The sequence below is a fragment of the Cydia fagiglandana genome, chromosome 11, assembly GCF_963556715.1.
Source record: "Cydia fagiglandana chromosome 11, ilCydFagi1.1, whole genome shotgun sequence".
Classification (NCBI taxonomy): Eukaryota; Metazoa; Arthropoda; class Insecta; order Lepidoptera; family Tortricidae; genus Cydia; species Cydia fagiglandana.
Window position 1 is genome coordinate 14,006,634 of NC_085942.1, and position 25,045 is coordinate 14,031,678.

A 25,045-nucleotide genomic window follows, 5' to 3' on the forward strand; every position below is an offset into this window, starting at 1 on the left:
GATCTTTCAGACAGTTTATAATCAGTTATTACTCGTACCAGTTACTTTCGGTGAAGGAAAACATCGTGAGGAACCTAAGGGGCTACCGCGAAAACCGAAATTCGCAAATTGCGGGGATCTTTCTCTTTTACTCCAATGAAGGCGTAATTAGAGTGACAGAGAAATATGCCCGCAATTTGCGAACTTCGGTTTTCGCGGTTATAGCCCTGGACTGATCCCAATACGGCGCTACTACGTGGCCCGCCCAATGGCTCTTAAGCCTGAAACTATCTCTGAGCTAAGTATATCAACAACCTTGATTTTTTTCAGTAAATTTCCTCATTTCAGTCTTAACAACCATCTGTTCTACGAGAAACGTGTCCCACCCACTGTCGTTTAAGCCTGAAACTATTTGTGGGCTTTATGAAAGACGACCTTTTTTGTTGCTTATTTTCTATAGATAAGTAAGTCAAATAAACCCCCACGGATTGTAATGCAAGTAACGATATTAGAGCTGGACCAAGAACAGTCTGCAACAATTTTGATAGCACACTCAGTGCAAGTGCTATTTTAAACGTCAATCTTCTATGAAATAATGATGTAATTGTGACGTAACACTTGCACTGCGTGTGTATCAAAATCGTTGCAGACTTATCTTGGCCTAACTCTATTACCTATCCAGCTGCTGTATTACCAAGTTGGATGATGATAGAATAAATCGGTACGTAAGAAACACTTTGTTTGTTGCAAGACTTTCTTCTAATAGTTATTTAGATACAGTACTTATATGCCTACTTTACCGCATTAGTGCGGTAATTACAACATTATTCATTTTGAAATTTTCGACGTAGTTACGTAATGTGTTATTATAGCACAAGGTGTTGTAATGGAACACCAGATGTCCTATTAACTGTATACATAGGTATTTACGTGAAACGCTAGTATTCATAAACAGGCAGATTTCTTCTCTAATAAATCTAAACGATTAATTATGAAGCTGCTTTTAAGGCCTCGATTTTCTTTGATCCCAGTCGTAATGAATGAAATAAGATATCTTTTTTGATGTTCACTTATATAAATTTATGTTAACCTTGAATAAAAATTCTTTTAATAAATATTGAACTCCCGTACAAGCAATATTATAACATCCAAAAAATATTGTAAAAGGTTACCAAATAAATATAATCTACATAATCTACTTGGTAAGGTGTCTCAGTACCGGTTTCTGCAAACTTCTCTTGTCAGACCTGTGGTAGACCATGTCGATCTCGCATCGGTCTATTCAGCCATCAAAAACGGTGTTACACCATAAATCGTCTGATATAGACGAAAAGGCCTATGACATAATCTACACTTACACGTACTTAATGTTGTTTCTATTATTTGTTCTTTGAGTTTATTAGTACTTATGTACGAAATGAAATAATACTTGATGATTACCAATCGCTTTTTTGGTGAAGGAAAATATAATAAAGAGACCGGACTACTCCTATTAAACAGTTTTCACTCTTGGTTAGGTGATCAAGTCAATTAGCTTTCGTGAAAACTAGTGCCAGTGCTAATTCATGGGATTTTGCCTCCGAGCAGCCTCCCAGGAACTCCAAGTGAACATTGACAAAATGATGAAAACAAAATTGATAACGCTTAGAAAATCGTGATGATCATGAAAATCATGATCCGATGAATAAATCTAACAATTTTTTCCAGTCTTATTTCCAAATCCCGCTCAATAGAGCTATAGTTATCAGTATAACTATACTTAATACACTACAATGGCTTTCATTTTTATACTCAAAGTTAGCAGGGTTTGTGCAGCACTTATGATAGCGGATACACTCACAATAACACTCAATACGATAAGTAATTTTGCTTCCGTGAACTGAGTAGGAGATGAAAATGAAACGTGTATTTTAGACGAAATATTTTTATTAGGGCTCACCGGCGGGAAAAGGGTGCCTAATATTATTATTACGAATAGGTATTGCGTCATAGCTTACTCAATATATTTCTGTAAACATAACTATTCGTATAGCTTACCTCTATGTTAGAAATCGATGAATAAAGAAAAAAAGTGGGTAAGTAGATCTTCAAACCCCAAGTACACCCAAACAGTGAAACATAAAGTACTATTCTTTATCTTACCCCAAACATTAGGAATGCTATCTAAAAATAATCAAAAATTACTAGGTACCTGGGTCAAAATTATTTTCGTTGTCTTGTTTCTGACCACTCTGTCACACTTGTATTTGTGTCTTTTATCGAATAAATAAAAAAGTGCTAAGTTGTACTCCATGCTTTTCTATATCACATACAAAAAGCTACACTCCATTACATTTCACTCCATAACAATACAACGGAAAGAATATTAACCCACTTACCTAATCTTCTTCTTCCTCGCGTTATTCCGGCATTTTGCCACGGCTCACGGGAGCCTGGGGTCCGCTTGACTACTAATCCCATGATTTGACGCAGGCACTAGTTTTTACGAAAGCGACTGTCATCTGACCTTTCAACCCACAGGGGAAACTAGGCCTTAGTGAGATTAGTCTGGTTTTCTCACGATGTTTTCCTTTACCGAAAAGCAACTGGTAAATATCAAATGATATTTCGTACATAAGTTCCGAAAAACTCATTGGTACGAGCCGGGGTTTGAACCCGCGACCTCCGGAGTGAAAGTCGCACCATTATCGCTAGGCCACCAGCGCTTACCTACCTACTTAATCATTACTCTAAAATAATATATTTAACATAAGGAAAATATTAATATACATAAAGTTAGGGAAAAATATGTTACAAATGGGCCAATTTTTTTATTTAGTTTTAATGTGACAATCCTAAAACAACTGTCTTTCCACAACAATGATGAATTGACCACCATGTAATTTTTACTTAAAGCTAATATAAGTTTCGCATTCTTTAAAAGCTGTGTTTAATGAACAATTAAATATCACAATAGCAAAGATAACAACGCATTATACCGTGAACATACCTTACAGCATCAGTTACACTTACAACAATGTAGAATTCCCCGTTACATCGCATAACACTCCAGTCAAGTGGCTGTAAAGCGATGCAGTGCAACCAATTCCGCAGTCGACTTGCAGCGTTTGACACGGGCGCGGGAACAATCGATATTTGGGATTATTCGTGTTGTGTGCGGATCACCGGAGCGTTAATTGTTGGCAGACGTGTATTGAATATGATGAATTAGGTAAAATCAATAGTTTAGAGAGGTGTTCTGTTGTACTAACTTAGTTACTGCTGCATACTGCAACTTATAGATATACATATTGGTCGTAGAACCGATTGCTGCTGGCAAAATGGATTTGAAGGACCTAATATCAGAAAACAGACCATACGAAGGCCTTTCATAGAGGATGACTTACGCTAGACCGGGCCGAAACTTCCGGCGCTTCGTTTTCTATGGAAAGCACTATGTCAATGATCAGCCGTCATAGAAAATGACATGTCGGCCGCCTCGGCCCGGGCACGACCCGGTCTAGCGTGAGTCATCATTAAAGCGGATTACCGACTCAAATTGCAGGTATTTTAGATGTGGGCAGCGCACGAAAGGTTGTTAAAAATACATTACCTATAGGGGCGAGTTAAATCTCGAAATCTTTCGGTTGACGGAAAATAATTATAACTAACATTTCATTCCAGTAGACGCAATAATTTATATCAATAATATTATGTATAGATTTAGACCAAGATTTTAAACGTTAAACTTCTATGAAATTATGACTTCACACTACACACACACACTATAAAGTACACTTGCATTGCGTGTGCTATCAAAATGGTTGCGGGCTTTTCTTGGTCTAACTTTAATATAATACTTAAGATATTTCAGATTTTTATACAACACGTTGTTGCACAAAGGCGTGTGCGTAGTGTGCTATGTTATCAAAATAGGGGGTGTGGCCTGTAACACAAGCAAAAATTTAAAACATAGATTTTACTCCTCAAACGGTGACACTTTTATTCAACAAATTTAAAAATTATGAAGTATTTAGTCTCTCTATTTTTCATACAAAATAAATATTACTTTCAATGGACACCATCGCCACGCCATATCATTGTGATTGACGTTGCTTGTCACGCCTTAAACATAACAAAATTCGCAATACATTCCGTCTTAGAATAAACTTTAAAGTGTATTAAAAATCAAACCACTGGTTATTTTTAAAAGTCGCTGAACAAATGTTGGTCAGTATGAGGAGTACAGCCTACCGTTTAATTTTTTGCTCATATTACAGGCCACACCCGGTATATAAATATTATAAATAAATAATCACAGGCACAACCAAAGGGAAAGGTAAACAATACACACACAACCAACATTTACTTACACACCGAACTAAATGATCATCAATAAAGCCACCGTACCTGAAGCCATTGATTTAGTGGAAACATAAATAGCCATTGCCTGTAAAATGTTCTCGTTTTAACCCGTTGAAACCACCACGGTAATAAGTACGCTTTCAGAGGCAAAAATCAATTTGTTATGCCGGTTGCAGGAGCAGCGTAAAAGGTTTCTGGCGTGGATACAAAAGAAAGCATGTATTTTATGTACCGTGTTTATTCCTGGATAAGAAAACTCCATCTACAGCAACTCGTTTATTTTCAGTTTGACCGGTGAGCTAAATTTGTTTTGTATCTCTTTGAGACGTATGACCTCTTGCATCTAAAAAAAAACTATAAGTTTTGTTCCAAATATAAGTACGTATCCTTTGAAGGGCTAAAGTCTAAATCACCTGTCTTTTCTCCATAAAACAAACCACAACAATGGTATTGCATTCGGTAATCAACAATCATGTCCCTTCAATTTTTATAAGATTTTTTCCACTCAAAAGTAAGGCTTTTTATTAGAATGTACCAAGAATGTAATGCAGGCGTATTATGGCCGTCGCTAATAAAAAAAAAATCACCTATGTGTAATCACCGGTGCTCTTTGTAAACGATTCATAATACGGTGTCTCTTTATTATGCGCTTTAATAATATAGAAACCAATAAACCTACAATTAGAAATAATTACGACTACATTAAGAACTTGAAAGTGCCAGCTGTCTTTGATATTGTTAGTTGTTTCGCACATTTTCCCGCTACAGTTAATCGTAAAACAATTAAATACCTAAGTAACTAATGTTTATTCGCCAATCCGAGCAAAAGTTGTAAGTACTTCGTTAAAACATTTTAGGAGTATTTATCTAAAGTTAGGCTTAAGTAGGCTAACGCTTTCAAAGGATTTAATTCCAGAGTTTCTACATTTGCGAAGCCTTGGAAATTTCAATTTTACAATTCAATTTTACCACTCGCTCGCAAAAATTTGCAAAATTTTCCGTCAAAATGTTGTATGAAAATCAAGAAGGAGAATACCATCTCATGTAACTACTTTAATCAAAATCGTCTAAATGTTAACGGGGTTGCAGCAAGTACAATTTTTTTTTCAGAGATACTGAATTCCATTTTAGGGTAACCAGAAATATTCAAGCGGAAAAAGAGTTCCGCTCGGTTCATTTGTCATTCATATTCATTGGTACTTTAAAATATCCTTATTTTTCAGCACTGTTGGCATTTTACTTTTTGAACGTCAAAAGAATTCACTCCCTAGTCATATGATATTAAAGAAAAAATTTATCAGTATATGAAAATGTGATAAAACATAGTAAGGAACGTACCTATGTTTTATCACGTTTAATTGTATTACCATACATTTCAACATCACCTCATCAATATTCTCCAAACAGTTTCAATACGAGCTCTTCACAATAAAATTATATAGGGTATGATGCGGATTCATAACACCGAAGGGTCGGCCACAGGCCTCAATCATTCCGCGGCAGGTAAACGAACCTGCTTTCATATTTAATGCAAGACTCATTTGAATAGTTTCTTGATGTTCTTATCTCGGCTTGTAGGCGAGGCACGCTTCCGAGCACTCTGTTCAAGCCAAGATAGTCGCGAAACATATAAATAATTCATACGTGCCGTGTCGATATTGGAACAATCTGCTCGAGTATGCCTTTTTGGGTGTTTTCGGATTAAGGAGAGGCGAGTGAATCCGTGATATGCGGGAAAGCGATCATAATTCTCATGCAAGGAGTATCGCTAGAATTGAATATGATGTCCACGTTTCACTTGAAAGTTTAGAGTAGGAATAAATTAGAAGCAATTATCACAAGCGGTACCTAAATAACAGCCTATTATTAAAGAGTACAGTAAAAATGATAGACGTGGATGTGTTTCTTTAAATTCAGTTTTATTATTTTTTAACACAATTAACATTGTCTTTTACAACATAAGAAATAGCACTTATTTCTTATCTAATTACTCAAATGCTTACCTAACCCCACGAACACACGATTCATCTTCAACCGAGGTGATCGGTCTTATTTTTTCGTTCTACTTTGTTCTTTGAAAACCATAATTTTAAGCACTCTCCTTTAATATCTAGAATATCTCCCCCAGACTCACAAATTTGCTGCCTATTACATTATTTTACATTATATGGCATAGTTGTTTATTTTTCGTGAAAATACTCGGGCTGAAAGAATAACCAAGTTTCGCCGAAAGATTTTCATATCAATTTCGGTTTTAAGTGAGTATTTCTTTTTTCTCTGGAGGCTATGTAGCTTAAGTTCTTAGGATAACTATGGCTATTGGATTATATATAGTGGACATAGCACCTACGATTTCTTGTGATAAATAAAATATTCATGAAGTCATGATTTAAAATAGCCATAAACAATTACAGAATAAGAATTTGAGAAGAGAAAGGAAGCGTATCAGTCTATTTACGTATCTTACCGTATTATATCGAGCGCCGCTCGGATTGAGAAACTGAAGCCTTTTATTAATAAACACCTGAAGTTCCAAACACAGTTACGTATATTTTTTTCTAAAAAGAGCTTCGCACAATCGTATTACGTAGGTATCGAGCGCCGTTAGAAAGACATTAAATGTAACCAATCCACGATTACTAACGTTAAAACTGTGAAAAGCCTTTAATTAATAAACACCTGAATTTCCAAACACAGTTACGTATATTTTTTATTAAAAAGCTGCGCACAAAAGAAGTTCTTAAAATAACTCCTAAGGGTTAAAAGGGTAACACTTCAGGGATTTGCTGTGTTGCCTTGTTCAGACTTCTAAAATTTTCTTGGTAATATTGAAAAACCAGTACCGATTTCAAGTAATCTTATAAATACATGAGTGTAACTTGAGTTGCGCCGTTTTCGAGAACATTCTTCCTTTTGTATGGGAAATTTTCTCGGTCGAGAAAATTCCCCATACCTAGTAAATATTACACCCCTATGATTGTAACAAACGTTATGTACATGTCGCAGTCGGATCGTATAATCCGCCGTATTACATTACGGCTAGCCGTTTTCAAAAACAGGGGCGTTTTGAAATGCGGCGGTTTAACGATTAGCCGTATTGAATGCGGCTGAATGAGAATCCGCCGGAATGTATTCGGCGCCATACGTTCTTCAACACGGCTAGCCGTAATGTAATAAAGCGAGTCATTAGCCGCCGCTTTGACAGTTTTTAGTTCCCATTTTTAACACTCGTGGCGCTGCCTGACAAACGCTGGGGTGTCCATCGAATCTGGAGTTCGTCGGACTGTTTCTTTTCAAAAAAAATTTCCTTCGCAACTTAACTAGACGGAGCCCCGCTTCGCGGGGCTCCTATTTCTGAGCGGTTTGCCCTTCGGGCATCTGAAGCTACCTAACGAACCTAACCTACCTACCTATTGATTAAGTGAGACGTCCGTGAAAACATTAAACTTTGGGGAAAAAAGCGTAGGTAGGTAAATAGGTTAGGTTCGTTAGGTAGCTTCAGATGCCCGAAGGGCAAACCGCCCAGAAATAGGAGCCCCGCTTGCGGGGCTCCGTCTATTTAAGTTGTGAAGGAAATGTTTTGGAAAAGAAAAACATGTAGTGCGGTGGGACCATGGTAGAAATAAATTAAATTGCAAACATTGTCAAACTCCGGTTACGTAGGCGACCGAAAGAACTGGTCACTCTACAATGTACGATGAGGCTAAACGTGGGCCGCCTTATTGAAGAACGTATCGCAATGACAATCCGGCTAATCGTCGAACCGCCGCATTTCAAAACGCCCCTGTTTTTGAAAACGGCTAGCCGTAATGTAATACGGCGGATTATACGATCTGACTACGACATACACATCGCCTATAAACATGCATTGCAAATACCATGCTGATTAGCTTCCGGCCGTTTGCCGGATCGTTTCCGGTTGATTTATTATGCGGCAAGTGTAATGAGCTAGCCAATCTCTCATTAACAAGATTCCCAAATAGCATAGTTTCCTGTAAATAGCCATAATCTAAGAAAAATGTTACATTATCGTATATTTATTAAAGAAATCTCTAACATAAATATTTTAATTTTATTTTTCATACCTACATTCCGCAGTTCAATTGTATAATATATGAACTTAAGTATAGGTACAGCCATTGCAAAAATAAAAAAACATTTTCTTTCTGGTAGTGAAGTAAAGATACTGTAAAAGATCTACTTTGACACACACAAGCAACGAAATGGTCGCCGGATAGAGACGTAAAGCACATACAAATATTAGTCTCATAAAAATAACAAATATCAAACCTAAGCACCGATGAAACATTAATAATTATGTTTTCAATCATGTAGAAAACGTGAATAGGTAATGATTGGACAATTTTGTCGCTAGTACTGTAATAATCAATTCAGTCATTGTCATTATTTAACACTAAGTATGTACTACTAGCTCTTACTCGCGACTTTCTATGGATTTGTCTGTTGGTTGTTGTATAATCCTTCTGGGCCCGAGGCCTTTATAAAGGATTAAATCCAAATGGAATATTGAATTAAAATGGAATGTAAGAAGGTTCCAAATTCAAAACTTCAATAATAACAAGGGGGACTCAGAAGAATATTCTACATACAGACTATATTAAAATTACATTCCACATGAACATCAACAACGACATGAAAGTATACGTTCAAATTGGCCTGAAGGTCTACCACGAAGTTTCAAGTCCTACACACAAAATAAGATGTTCTCGGTATTAAACCCTTTCGTTTCGATTGAAATTCGATTTCGAGGGTGATTACCCTAGAAGAAGGATTTCCCACAGGGAGATTGTTTTTTTTGTATTCCAATTTAATATCCGTGTGCGAAGCTTAAAACATCAGTTAAAAAAATAAGTACTTTTCTAATATTGTGTATTTCATGCTCCTCGCTCTAATATAAATTGGTGCCCGGTAGAAAAATTTCAACCACTTTTTAAACCAAGTGGATGAATTTTCAAAAACGCTGAAAGCATTTTTCTTGTTTTCTAATCTACGCAGTTACAAGTTCCTCACTTTAAAAACTTGTTCTACACTGATACCTACAAACTTTTAACCCCTTAGAGAATTTTTTGTTTTCTAAAATTGTTTATCTACGAAATTTCAAGTTACTCACTTAAAAAAGTCTAATCCTATACAAAAATTCAACCCCATTTTATATTTACATTTAGGCGTTCGATTTTTAAATAACGAAATATAACCGAGTAAGCAAGATTCAACTTTCGAGCTTGTAGTTTCGGTTCTGTTCATCAACGAGTCAGTCAGTCAGTACATACGCATTATACCTTAATATCTTCGAGTAGATAGATAATTCATCACTTGCGTCTACATAATGTCCCTTAATACAAAATGTAACTATATTAAATATAGATAGTGCCTTATTCTAACGCTTATGACAACTAAGTGTTGTCTGTTTTATTTGAGTGATAAAATCGAAGCGTAAAATAAATACCTACCTAGTTTGTTATATTTCACCAACAGACGGATGGATACAAAGATCTTTTAACGACTACAAATTTATGGTAGGTACGGTAAGTCTGACCTTAGACTTTTTAGATTAAGTTCACCAGACATCAATCAACTATTATGAGGACTCGATAACTTATAGGGTAGTATGTTTTCTGAAGGGATATGCAACTTCATCATCAACCTCATACCCCCCTTCAGACGGCTAGAAGCTGGGATCAGGCTATGTTTTTTTAAAAACATGGCGGGTGCTCCTTAACTCCGGGATATCTGTAATTTTCTATGTACTGTACACTTTATTTTAAATAATGTTTAAACCGTATTTTTGTATTTATTCAGGCCTTCAACATTATATCATGAAAAGTAGAAAAGTGACAAAATTCTCTTATTTATTTATAACGAATTAACCTCGTCATATATTATGTATAATGAGCCGAAAAATTATAAAATTAGATATTAAACTCATGTCTTTGGGAGTTTTTCCCGTTACTTGAACAAAATGAGTAATATTATTCAATCTGTTAGCACGATACTAACTTAGAAAAAGATTAAATTTTCGAACACTTGAAACTTGCACGCGCCATTTTCATAAATCGTCATTTACCTACGTAACCATTGTTCTCGTCATTGTTAACGAAATAAATACCTAACTAACTTGGAACAACTACGTCATTACGTGAAAAAAATCTTTCCACGTAAATTAAAAATAGACGCGTCCCCTTATATCTTGGACAGTAGAAGAACGTTCAGTTCTGAGTGATACACAAAAAGGAAACTTAACGATGTCAGTCACGAAAGCCGTTACACTAAAATCAGTAAAGTCACACTGATTTTAATAAATTATTAGTATTCTACCATTAATGATCTTTTTATACACGTGCTTTGGAATTATGAGGATTTTGGTGTAATTTGTGTTATACAAATTAGTATTACCTTTATTTCATGTTTGATAACAACTGGTCTGAATAAATAGTGTCAAGTAGGTATTTTATTATAGTGTAAAGTAATTGATTTTATACATTTATTTATACATGAAAAAAAGCGACATCACATGGCAGTGTGTAGGTCAATATTTTGTTGAGAAATTACAGTATTAAAGATATAATACAGAAAAAATATCTTCCTTTAAAATAAAATGTGTTTATTTATTTTAGTCCTACAACCATACAGATTTACGAACGATTCGCACGAAGCGCTTTGCTTTCTACTTTCCTTATGCGCACTGCCAAGGAATGGAATTCCTTGCCGGCATCTATATTTCCGTGTTCTTGTAACCCGGCAACCTTCAAATCAAGAGTGAACAGGCACCTTCTGGGCGAGCTCGCTCCATCGTAGGCCACGTCTACGCCTCGGCTAGTCTGTGGCCATGAGTAAGCCCATTCATAATAATAAAAAAAAAATAGGTCATTATAGAAAAACATATACATGTAAAATAAGTAATATCTTTTAAGCCATTTTTCCGTCTTACATATAATTATTTTAGGTACCCAATACGGAAGCCACATAATGGTATCTGAATAAACAAATGGAATATCACTCTAATGGAGTAGTAAAGGAGTCAGATTCAGATTAATTATTACGTTTTTGATTTTAATTTATTTTGATACGATCTTGAAGCCCGTTCACACTTATTGGTGCATGTGAAATGACGTGAAAGTGGCGTGAGATGTACGCTAATCATCAACAGCCGTATTCGAACAATGAGATACGTCAAATACTAGATATTGAAACGATATGAATTGGATATGTCAGTGTCAAAATTGACGTTTCTTCAAGCAAAAACATTCTTCGTATACGGCTGCAAGACGCACGTCAAGATCATATCAATATCTCTTCAAAACCGTAACAAGTTGTTAAATCTTTATCGAGGTCAATAAGGCATATACGGGAAGCAATTACAGAAATCACAAAAACCTTTGATTGTATACAATGTGTACGTATAAAGTGTACTGTACAATCGATCTGCTAGCCAGTTTGGGAAGGGTCTGCTTTTGATGGCCTCCTCGAAGATAATGCGTCTTGTGGTAGGGATATCTTAACCGAAATCCGATATAAATGGATTGTGCTCGTGTTACGTTCTTCTTTTAGCACGACTGTGGAGATAGTTACGTCAGGCGCGGCTCACTCCGCGATTTCGTCGCTTTGCTACTGGTAGCTAAAAGTACCTACATCCGTTCGACCCCAATTTCAGAGAAAGCCATAAACCGCGCGTGGCGCTGTCGCCACCTAGCGGCCATATCTGTGCTGATCGTAACAGACGCGTTTTGTTGGAGAGTGAGTCGTCTGTATCTTACTATTATTTATTCTGTGGTTACGTCAAGAAATATTAGGTTTCGCTGCAAATATCAAAAAATAAAAAATACTGACGATGAAATATTGAGTTCTATAGAAATAAATTTATCATTATTTTTTCAATCTTATAATTTTTATTATTTTTGTTGATTCCAATAATATATCATGTACTTATAAAATTCTATATAACTTATACACCGTGTTTTTTTTTATTTCCGTTAATTTCAAGGGTGCATTCCTGAGCTTAAATCAAGTAACTTTCTCAAAGACACCGATATTCTAACTCCATTTCGGAGATAATCAATAATTTATTTTTTTCCTATAAGGCCTCTACAAGGATGTACACTTGCCTTAGGGCCGGTTTACATATTGATTAGTGTTTAGAGTGAGTTCATACATTTGCTACTAAACCTAAGTACAATCTCGGTCGATCGATGTTCGAAATGACATTGATATGTCACAGAATGCCCGTGTTACAACAACGCTACATGCTACATTTATTTACTTTTTAAACTTAAATATTTTTTTCAAAAAAGCAAGAAATTTTTTTTTTTTCAAAATTAACTATGCCATTTAGTTCTCTTAAACGTAAAACCGTACCCCGAAGTTAACGGAATTCAATAAAAACACGGTGTATATGTATTACCTACTTATTACCTTTTAATTTCTTCCTATAATATAATGCAAAATAAAACTTGTGAGTTTTGGAAATACTATTCTCAATACAATTCGTGTCGTTGTACAAAACTTTTTCACTCATTTCACTTACTACAGCTCGTTTGAAATCACTCACAGATTCAACTTATAATACACCTAACTATTCTAAGTAAGTGTTTTATGCAAGATTTTGATATCAAACCAAACCTGTTTAACAAACTGCAATGTTAACTAGGTACTTAGTTACTCGTAAAAACACAGTAACTTCCATGAATTTTCTCTCTAGGTATATTGCACAGATTATAAAAAAGATAAGGTAAAGCGGAATAAGCGTTTCCTTTCGTGTTGAACCCTAAAAAGTAAAATTTGTATGCTGACCTCAATCTGGGTAAAACTGGTTCGTGTAATAGCGTATTTTAATTAACAGGACTCACGAAGTTTATAATTTGTATTCAAAACCTAGGGTCAATTTGATTTTGGTGTAAAATTGCACCTTCATTTTGCTGCTGTTTAAATAAGCAGTTAACTGAAACAAGTTAATTTTAAACTTTAATACAAATAGTACCTATACATTTTATTTTAGAGCGCTGGTGGCCTAGCGGTGAGAGCGTGCGACTTGCAATCTGGAGGTCGCGGGTTCAAACCCCGGCTCGTACCAATGAGTTTTTCGGAACTTATGTACGAAAGATCATTTGATATTTATCAGTCGCTTTTCGGTGAAGGAAAACATCGTGAGGAAACCGGACTAATCCCAATAAGGCCTAGTTCCCCCTTTGGGTTGGAAGGTCAGATGGCAGTCGCTTTCGTAAAAACTAGTGCCTACGTCAAATCATGGGATTAGTTGTCAAGCGGACCCCAGGCTCTCATAAGCCGTGGCGAAATGCCGGGATAACGCGAGGAAGAAGAGTACCTATACATTTTAAAGATCATATTCATGTGTGCCAATTTTAATATTTACAATGTATAATTTAAAGAAGAACATATATATCGTTAGATATATCTATTAATTGTAACAAAACTAACAAAACGACGATATTCCAGATTCAAAACTCTTATTTCAGTTGTTATCCTATCTAATCCTAGTTTGGCGTATGATAAGTCAGTCATCTTTGACACATTTTCACGAAAGTTACAACTTTTGACTTCGAATAAATTCTTAGTCTGACGTGCCACTGACTCGACTAAAATTAACCTGAACTAAGCAGGTATTATCAGTTTTAAACGGTGATTTATTACTGCAGAGAACAAAGACTTTTTACATTGAGTTAAGCTTTAACTTTTATAATCTAAAAGCCCCAACGTGTATAATTTTATTCTTAAATTTTATTTTGTGACAAATTAATATTAATTTGGTTTTAAATTAAACGTAAAATTAAACACGGCACATTACTAAGGTTGATGAGCTATGTATAGTATAAGCACAAAAAATGCTAAAAGATTAAAACTAATAATGCACCAATTTGAATGCATACCCGTAATACCGCGGCCATCATTTTCCATTATACTTTTTCTCTTCTACTATCACACTGTCGGTTAAATTTTTAGACAGCGGCAGGCTAAAATTCCATCCGAATTTTTAAGCATCAATGTTCAGAATACATAATCCCAGTGGGTCGCGTGCCTTGCCAGTGTGCCAACGTTTATTATTTGGCAGCAAACTTATCGCTGTAGACCGCCAGGCTCGTTGCTTTTGGTTGTTTACGCTGTCAGTCAGGAGAATATCCTAGCCATGAGCAATAAAGAGATGGTAGCGAGAAAATAACGAGCGCAAAAAGAATTTTACAAGGTTTACCAAGTTCGGAATATCATGAGGTGCAAAGTGCTTCGGGATCTCTGTTTTTGCGGCAACAGTTTTTTTTTAAACACCATTAGTCGTACACCGTATACAAAACAAACATCTTGTCAAAAATCTAAATATTTTTTAGTAACTCGTATTTGACTAACTTTGAGTATATTAACCCAAGTTACTTATTAATTTTTTTAATGTCGCGACTGAACAAAAAAGTAGTTAAAATACATGAACGTGACTATGCCACGTAGTATCGATCTTCTTAAACTAACGCATATTTTTCTCTTTGAGTAGAAAGCTGAAATTATTTCAGAAAATCTCCTAGACTTTTTCCAGCAACAGTATATGCTATAAATTCCCGCGGTGCGACAAAAAGGAAATGAAGTGTGCGCAAAAAAGGGACTCGTGATACTAGAGGTATAAACTAACATGAATTTGTTTCGTTCCTTAGGCACTCGTCTTACCGTGGCTTCTGCTTGGAGAACCGTGTTAGATTTTTTATTACTCTTTATAGTTTGCAACTTTATTTTCGCAAGATCTGCATTTCAAAGGGTTTACTACATTCAAAGTGAGACTCGCTCCTAGTTTAGAGTTCGTGACGGAAAAAGTAGTGTGTAATTTGACGCACACAAAGCTGTATGCTGGTTTAAATGATGCATTTCTGTTTGTCAAAGACGAAGTGACAACAAAAGAGAAGATATTTAGCTCCAGCTTTTGTTGTTTCGCATTATATCAATCGTTATTGAGATATACTCGTAATTCTCGTAAAAAAGGAAGTCTATTATAATCTTTAAGATTGTGTTTTTATCATCGAATCTGTACATAAATAATGTTACCTACATATAACACAAATTAGGATTATAGTGATATTTTTTCTTTAATAAATTTATGTACCTATTCAGTTATACTTGGAACGATATATCGCTTTTAGCCGCCGGCTAGACTGCCGCGACACGTTAGGTCACACCTCGACTCTATTTAATTTATTTTCAAGCAGCAAGCAAATTCATATTGTACGAAGGGTCGGCCTGAAAACCAGCGTTGTAGTAGGCAAGCCTGCTGCAACACATGCTGAGGTTCGCTCCTTTTTAACATCATAATTTAAAAAAATTATATCTACATGTAAACATAATATTTTTTGCCTATTTAAGTTTAATTCTAAGCTTATAATGTTTTGTAGCATTGCCTGTAAATATTTTTCAATGTGGTGTTAAATAAAATTTTTCTATGTCTATGTCTATGTCTATGTCTATTTTAGTACCGTTCGTAACAATTAAAAAGTAGCAGAGAAATAGTGTGCTGTAACGCAATCAAATAAAGGGTTTCACCTCATATTGAGAGAAAATAAGTTGGGAATTCGTATGTTACTTTATTATGGCGTTCTAAAAGTTTTCTTATAAGTCACACAAAATTTCTGTCTGGGTCGGGACGTTTTTTCTCAAATATTAAGGTTTAAAATACTCTTAGGGCAACTTGCACCATTTACTAACCCTGGAGTTACCATGGTTACCAGTACAATTTGACACTGGGTAAACGGTTTAACCGGTTAACTCCGGGTTAGTGGGATGGTGAAAGTGGCGCTTACTTATATAAAAATTGTAGGTAGTAAGATTTGTAGTAGGTAATAAGTTCGTAACATCATGAGGTGCTCCTTGATCAAGAATTCTGCGGCTGAATAGTTCTTTTTTAAACAGCCACCGTTAGTGGTACACCGTAATGAGTTATGTTAAAAATAAAAAAGATCAGTGATCTTGTTCAAGAACACAAAGAACATATTTTGTATATAGGTACCAAATCCTAAATCCATGTTAACCACGAATATTGATGAACACTTCTTTCTTTGAAGGAATCTAATAATTTTAATCGTTCAAATGCCCTTTTAAGTTAGTAAATTTAGTTCAACAAAGAATACTTACAGCACGATGCGTGACAAAAGATGTTCTGCCCTGCAGCCTCGCACTGATCTTCGCCGGAGAATCCTCATCTTCCCTCCTAGGGTCGAACCAGCCAAACGCAGCCCCCACCACCAGCACAGCGCCCAACACCATCAGCGCCAAAAACCCCCCAATCGCTGCTTTCGTCGCTTGAGATATCACCATAGCCATCTTGAAGAGCACTTATCACCTCAACGTCATTATTTGATTCTAGTTCAATCTCGGGACTCTTAAGTTCGCACTGTTGTGTTTCTTTTTGGCATTTTTAGACACTTGTTTTGAATAACTCATTGGTTGTTTTTCTAAGCATTATATCTGAAAAGGCAGAAGGCCGTTGAAACATCTGAAACGTTTCCCGTAGGTACATATATTATGTATTTTTGTTTTCTGCTCTTTTTTTTCAAAGCTTGAAAACACAATAAAACCGAAAACACAGTAAACGTAGCTGCTTTTATTCGGTTTTTCCTGTCTTCGACAGTTGCCAATGACTTCAAAGCTACATAAATATATCAAAGGATCATAACCTCTATGAACAGGAAGGATTTTTCTTTATACATTGTATGACCCGTTTCCATTATATTTCTGTTAAACTGTTTTATGCAAATTCCTGAAAGACCGCACTGTTTGCGTACCAATACAAAGAGGCCGGAAGAAGGACAGAGCTGACGTCGAGCTATAGAATGCAAGCAAGGAATACGATAACCCAGATACCCATTATAAAGGGTAAATAGGCGTTTAAACGTGACAAAGAAGACGTCTCTATGCGACGTAATTGTATGATACATAATAACCCCTGATAAGAGAAACCATTGTTTTTGATTGTATTTCATAAGCTCAGTCGACAGGGGGTGTTATTGTCTGTAAGCGCTTTGGTTTCACGAGAAATGATTAATTGCAAACCCTCATCTGCTTTGATTTGTTTCACTTTAGTGATGGTGTAATTTACGTCGCTTGTTAACTTTCATTAATAAAATTCAATGTTGAGTTGTTCGTACTCAACAGAAACACATCAACCTTTCTATGAATTGTTTATTTATAATCTTGCTTTCAGTATTCTCCTTTCGCTTTACGTGACGTGTAGATTAATGCCATGAGAGTCTGAGGTTGAAATGTGAAATAAACTTTTAAATATTTCAGTGGGACTAAAGCACGAAACGCAAAGGAATATTTTTTATAGGAATACCCTATCTACCTTTGTAATTAATCTTCACATAAAAACTTTGCGAAACCCCAACTCAGAGTGGAGGCGTAAATGGTATCAAACTTTTTAGGTATTTAAGACAGAAGGTTCGCAATGGATTTTGTTGGATTAGTATGGAATTTTACCTTTATAAGGTGTGTTTGAATTTGAAATCTCCAGATTAATTACATTTGTGAAGGAATAAACTTAGGAACTCGTAAATAAAGTATAAGAAATGGAAATTTAGCTTTTGATACCTACCTGATGATAATTTTAATATAGGTACATCAAAAAAATTATCTATAATACTTATGGTTCGGATCCGACAGTGTCAAAAGATGTCGTTAAGGTACATTTAATAGCTTGATATTCACTTTTAATTTTATCTATATAATAATATCTTATTTTAAATTTAATGTGCACACTTTCGCATTATCATAATTTCTAGCATTAGAAGAATGAAAGTACCTATCTCCTAAGAAAACATAACTTCAACCATTCGCTGTTATTATGATGTTATTCTCAAATGAGCTCATACGTTTATGTTATCGCGGTAGGAGGGGTTTTATAAAACGTTATCTTGAGCTTAATAATGCTAATTAGGCCGGGAAATTATATGACGCGTGACGACACTGATACCTCGAAAATGGCAAAGGCACGAGTAACAAAATAACAAACAAAAAATATACGTAGATTATTTCAAATTTGTCAAATTTTGAGGCTGTGGACTGCAAGGATGCTCGTGAATCTTGACAAGTTTTATAATACAATGTACTACAATATAAGGTGTACATCTTTTGTACTACTACCAGGCAGGTCAGATATTACGAGTAGGCGGAGTCCGGGAGACGGAGAAAAGTGCCTGTGTGTACCTACCAGCATTATTATGTACCTAAGCTAACACACTTTGTAGTATGCACCTACAAAATTATCATCACTTGATATCGGGCACTAGTTTACATACATCTTTAACAAAATACAAAAGCTTTAAAACTTTTCAAAGGTCTTATATATGATATGACAAGTACGGACGAGTTTCTTACTTAAGTAGCTTCTCAATGTTACAAATGTTTTCAAACCAGGTTATCCAAACTTGAGATGCTAAATCATTGGAGTGTATTACTTGAGTTTGCATTCTAAGTTAGCTGATTCCTGCATGATTTTTATATAATTTAGAAAACGCAAAAACTTGAAACGCTCACAGAGAGCTTCCGATTGCCCTAGAAAAATCTGGAGGGAGAGAAAACATTTGTTCTCCTTTTATGAAACCTACTTACAGTTAAGTTTACTTTTATTGCTGTCGTGTTTTCGCTCCCATTTTATTTTCATTGTATTTTTTTATTGTTTGTTGTTGTTGTGATGTTGGTAAACAAAACATTTTATGCTTACATTACAATAAAAGAAAAACAATTCTTTAAACGGGTTACTATGTCATTTTGTGTCCCGTGAAACTTTAAACAGACAACCAGTCCTGGAAAGACCTAAATATTAAAATATGATTAAAAACATATTTATCATATTGTCAAAAAATATGATACTGATGGTACCGGGTAAAAAAATGCTTGTATGTTAAGCAGTATCGCTTTTCTACATTACCAGATAATTAGATAATTATCTGCTATAATTTAAAAACACTTCTTTATTTTTAAGTCCATCCCATAAAAACGAATCAATTAAATGTGTTCAAAAGGCTGTAGAAAGTTTACTCCCATATCAAAAACTTATTGTCTATTGGAATAGATAAAAAGCGACAATTACTACGATGATGACGGCTCCCAAGACTCGTGCCTAACATAACAGCGACAAACGCGCCATCCAATAACGGCGAAAAACATGAAAAAACCGCCATAACCTATTTTATGCGACTTGTTCCATGCGTTAACACGATAAAGTACAATAAAAAGGACAGTTTTTGCACGGGATTAAGAATAAAGCGGGGCCTTTGAGAATATTTCTTCATAAGCAGTGCTTATTATAGCTTTCTGTATTACTTAGGCTGGTATTACTGTTCTTTTGTCGTGTTTTTTTATTTGTGGCTTATTGTAACCAGTGCTTAATCGTTCTTTGTATTTGTTTAACGTCTTTGTTCTTGTTTTGAATACAAGATGTTGGATGTAAAATACGTTTCATTATTACATCTTATGAAGTATTTATTTTTCTAAAGCTTTACACTCACGTACCGTCTATCTGTATTTTTACCTACACATATATTATGTTAATGCGTGAGGTGTATTCTTTATAATATTTGATGACAGTGATGATCATGTATATCAGTAATAACAATAATTATAAAAAGTTACTAGAAATGTCTCTGCTCTGTATCTCTGCTGTGTTAATAGCTAAATATATCTATAGGAACATAAACTTTCCAGTATATTTATTTATGTACTTGATAGCAATTTGCTGTGTAGTCTACTACTAGGATATGTTTCAAATACCAATGATTCTCATAAACGTATGCCTTTATTACAAGTCAATATTTTTATCTTTAATGGAAAAAGGGATGATATATTTATTGACCCTACGTTTTCTTCAACGGATAAAGTTGTTTATTTAGACTTGGCCGTTATTTGTTTGTCTGGACAACGAGACCAAATAAAATTCTAGAGTGGATTGAATTCGGTCGTCAGGAATTCCACCTGTACTACAAATTCAGGGTAACGATCAATTGAAGAGGTTCAATCCCGTGAAATTGATAAGCATTGTGATATTAAGAGCCCTTCAACGGGCACACTAGCGCCACTGCTAAATAATCGTGATTATTTAAATTTCGAGCATAGCATTCGAGACTAAATGTCTATGTGATGTCTCACACTAGGTACATAATTATTATATATATGTATGTTTATTTATATATATTGAATTTGTATATACGTAGGTATATTTTAAAATGTATATTTGTGTAATAGTATAGTATAGTATTATAGTTTGTAGTGTCGACTTGTGTCTATATTCTCATATTCACTATTTACAATCCTGCACCAAATTAATTACTGTCTCTGTTTAGCCCAATGGTTGACTGGTAGAGAATGCCTCAAGGCGTTAAGTCCGCCAATTGTACTCTTTTTTTGTAAATTTGTGCAATAAAGTTTAAATAAATAAATAAAATAAATTTCACGAATTATATTTAAAAAAGGAGGCCGCTACGGACTGTATTGTGTATTTAAGTACCTTTTGAATACATCAAACTAGTTTTTAATTTTTATGTTGCTGGATTTGTCAATCTATGCGTCCAAAGTAAAAACGGCCGTTTTTGTATTGAGTTCCTAGATCGACGAATCCAGCAACATAAAAACTAGTTTGATGAATTCAAAAGGTACTTAAATACACAATACAGTCGGTAGCGGCCCGCATTTTTAAATACCTGTCGTTAAATTTAAATAATCACGATTATTTAGCAGTGGCGCTAGTGTGCACGTTGAAGGGCTCTTAAACATGTAAGTTTTGTATACAGCCTTACACCAATGTAATAAAATCTGCCTCCTTAAAAAAACTCTCAAAACCATAGGGTTAAAACAAAGTTAAAGCAAAATTCTCTCTTCCACTTACCTCAAAAGGCTGGTAATAAAATTGCGCTGCGATATCTAGTAGAAGATACCTACGACGCCGTGATTCGGGAAACGAATTAGAGATTCTATAGATATGAAATAGTAAAGATATGTGACGTTCCACCGCAAAAGGTACCATTGCCCCGGCTGAATATTAGAGCGGCGTTAATAATAATAGCGTAAGCGCCAGCCGCTATAAGGTACTACTTTACTATTTCATATCTAAAGTGAATCTCTAAATCATTTCCCGAATCGCGCTGTTTAATTTTTTGGAATAAAAATTAGTTTATATATTATAGATTCACACATTTAACATAACACAAATATTCAGGCCTTAAACTGTATCATACCTGACCAAGATAAATTCAAACTGTCGACCTTTAAAGCAGTTAGCAAGTATTGCTTAATTTGTGTGCAAACAGCAAAAAGCATTCGAAATTTAATTAGTTTGTACCACGTGATCAAACTTGTCAATATTGGATCTTCAAATTCTGAATTAAAATTGAATCTCAACATCGTAATTGAAACAGCCCAGTTCTTAAATCAAATTAAAATTGAAAAGATATTAAATAAAATCGGAGTGATAATATCGATCAGTGTGATGTGATTACATCAGGCCATTGAAAAGTTAATAGAGCGTGTCTTTTCAATAGCACTCGTACAAACTCTCTTTTATTTTAAAAGATCTTTTCCTTCTTTTTATTTCCAATGAACTAGCTGATTAATATTTTTAAACGAGTTCAAGTTTAATGAAAACGTAGTTCAAAACTATTCAGATAGTCGGGAATAAAAGGCTTAAAAGTCGCGTCGAACACCTTCTCGTTCACAATTTATAACTATAAGTAGGCATTTCAGCAAAATACTTAACTATTGGCCCGATGAACAATGCTTATAAGAAGTCACAGCGTGTGTAGTGCTTAATCGTTCCGTGTGGGCGATGGTATATGTTTATATTGTCCTTCTTTATTTTCAGACAACAAAAACAAATAGAGTTAGACCAAAAAAAGTCTGCAACTATTTTGATAGCATACGCAGTACAAGTGTTATTCATACGTCATAATTTAAAACTAAACAAGTGCGAGTCGGACACGAAGGGTTCCGTACCATAATGCAAAAAAAGGCAAAAAAAAACGGTCACCCATCCAAGTACTGACCCCGCCCGACGTTGTTAACTTTGGTCAAAAATCACGTTTGTTGTATGGGAGCCCAATTTAAATCTTTATTTTATTCTGTTTTTAGTATTTGTTGTTATAGCGGCAACAGAAATACATCATCTGTGAAAATTTCAACTGTCTAGCTATCACGGTTCGTGAGATACGGCCTGGTGACAGACGGACGGACGGACGGACGGACGGACGGACGGACAGCAGTCTTAGTAATAGGGTCCCGTTTTACCCTTTGGATACGGAACCCTAAAAACCACCACCAATATACAAACTCTCGTACCATTGTGGTACATTGAAACTAAATTTTTTACAATAAACTTTTTATAAAAATATTGGCTCAAAAGCACGCATTCGTTCACAATAGAATCGGATGTCACAATTCATTTTAAGTGTGCTTCGATGTAAATACACACGGTTGTAGGCCGCAGAGCAAACTAATTGGTATTAGTTGGGTGCGCCAATACCTCTGTTATATTTGAGTTTGGTCATTTGTTTATTCCGTTTCACGGCTTTGGATATCAGATTTCCACGAAGTTCGGAAACAATTTCGTTTGTATCTGAGAACTAACACGGCAAATATGATTTGGTAGAAATTACAAAAACTACTATATCAAAAAAGTCGATAGACTTAGGAATTGGAATTGGTAGATGCGTTCAAATAAAGGGATTTATTTTGAGTATTTCTGAGTTACAATCTAACATCGAGCCGATATTACATTTTAGTTGAGCAAATTGTTACAAAAGAAAATGACATCTGAACAAGACGAAAACGATGTGTCAGCATTGCTGACCCTCCAACATGGGCCCTAAAACTGTCATCAACACAAACAGGGAACTCGTAAAAGTCGACACCATTCGGACAATCGATTGGTGGCAGGGATCGTTACGGTCAACAGTAGGGCTATACTTTACTTTCTTATCTGTAGCCCGATCCTTCCAGCGTCATGGATGCTATCCGTACTTGGGATTACGAGTGCTTTTCTTGGAAATAGGGGTATTCGCGAAGAATTGGACGATGCAAATTTCGGACGGATTGTTGGGAGCAGAGCTGCGGATGCTACAGTGAATTTAGATCTTGAATTTCGTCCATTTTTACCCAGTATATATTCTACTTGGCAATGATTAATGTTTTTTTTATACATTTAAAAACTGTATTCCTTCCTTATAATTGATTTCTAACTTTAAACTATATAATATTATATATAATATTTAAGCTTTATTATATTATACGTAATTACTTTCATTTCATTACACCTACTTTAGCAACCAATTTTATTTCTCTTGGTGCCAGTGCTCCTTCCTGCCTAGTTAGTAGTATGGGTTTCCAATCCAGTCAACATCACTTATTTGTGTGATGGATATAATAATTAGTAATAATAGGACGCGTAACGGATAGAGTAGGTGGTGTAGAGTAGATGACGCTTTCTAGCAAGCCTGTACGGATATGACGGTCGTTCTTATCTACGTGACAGCGTGATAAAACGGTGTCCGTCACTTTCTATCCCACGGTGTTAAAAAGTGACAGATATTTTATCACGTGGATAAAGATGGATAAAGCTATCCATAATACGCCGGCTGGAGTAGCCTACCGTGTTAACATAATATTGTGTTCGAAGCATTATACATCCAATAGCTAAAACATTTATAATTGTATATTTAATTGGCTCAAATTTAATACATACATATTGTATTGTATTGTAGTACGGGCGACTTTCCGCAACTCGACGTCTTGCGCCTATTTTGCGTGTAATACATACATATTTCTTGTTACTACAAAGTCAAAAATAAATGAAATTAAACCTGAAAAAACTTTCGCTAATTAAATACTATCTTCTTAATGCATTTTTTCAAACACATATTAGGATAAAAAAAACAGCTGTTATGATAATTTATTTCCGTAAAGCGTCAAATATTTTATTACACCTATTACGTACTTCCATTCTATTTGAAAGACAAAGTTACTCTGCGGCTAACGTTTCCTCTGAAAGTTTACGAAGTTCGCGATAGGATATCCTGCACTTAGCCGCGAGTGATAAAAACTCACCGCGGAATAAAAACTTTATGCCGTTATAAATAGGTACCAAACTGGATAGGATTTAAAAACATGTATATATCATTAGAAACACTATATTTATTAAGACCATAAACAGGATTAATACAAAACTTACAATAAAAAGTAACCTAATATTACCTACAAAACTAAAACTAATAACTAAAAATTAAATTAAACATAATATGGCCAATATGGGTGGCCTAGCTCAATATGTAGGCTTTGTAGCTTAGATTCATTTATTAATAATACATAGTATTTTTTATTAATATTTATTTGTTAGCCTGTAGTGTCCCACTGCTGAGCAAAGGCCTCCCTCTCTTTCTTCCACGCGTCTCGTTCTATGGCAATATTAGGCCAATCTTTCCGAAAGACGTCCAGATCGTACCGCCACCTCCTTTTAAGTCTGCCGTGATGCCGCACTATGTTTGTAACATAGTATTTTTTAAGTTAAGCTAAATTTTGCGAGCTGAAGAAGGTACCTATTTGATTGACTAGTCAAATCAATTTATTTTTTTCTGTCTAAACGATTAGCCATTATTTAATCTATATTAATAACACAGTCAATATTCTGAAATTGTGCAAAAAAATTGGTTTTCCCATCGAAAACCTCACAATCTAATAA

At 35.1% G+C, this 25,045-nt stretch overlaps 1 protein-coding gene across 1 annotated transcript in view; it reads right to left on the reverse strand.

Moving 5' to 3' along the window:
* The window catches only part of LOC134668673 (collagen alpha-1(V) chain-like), a 69,984-nt gene that overhangs the window by 39,176 nt on the left and 5,763 nt on the right, over positions 1-25,045 (reverse strand). Inside the window, exon 2 of the mRNA XM_063526115.1 lies at positions 16,459-16,791. Coding sequence (XP_063382185.1) covers positions 16,459-16,647 — 189 coding nt within the window. The 5' untranslated portion in view covers positions 16,648-16,791. The remainder of the gene's footprint in view (positions 1-16,458; positions 16,792-25,045) is intronic.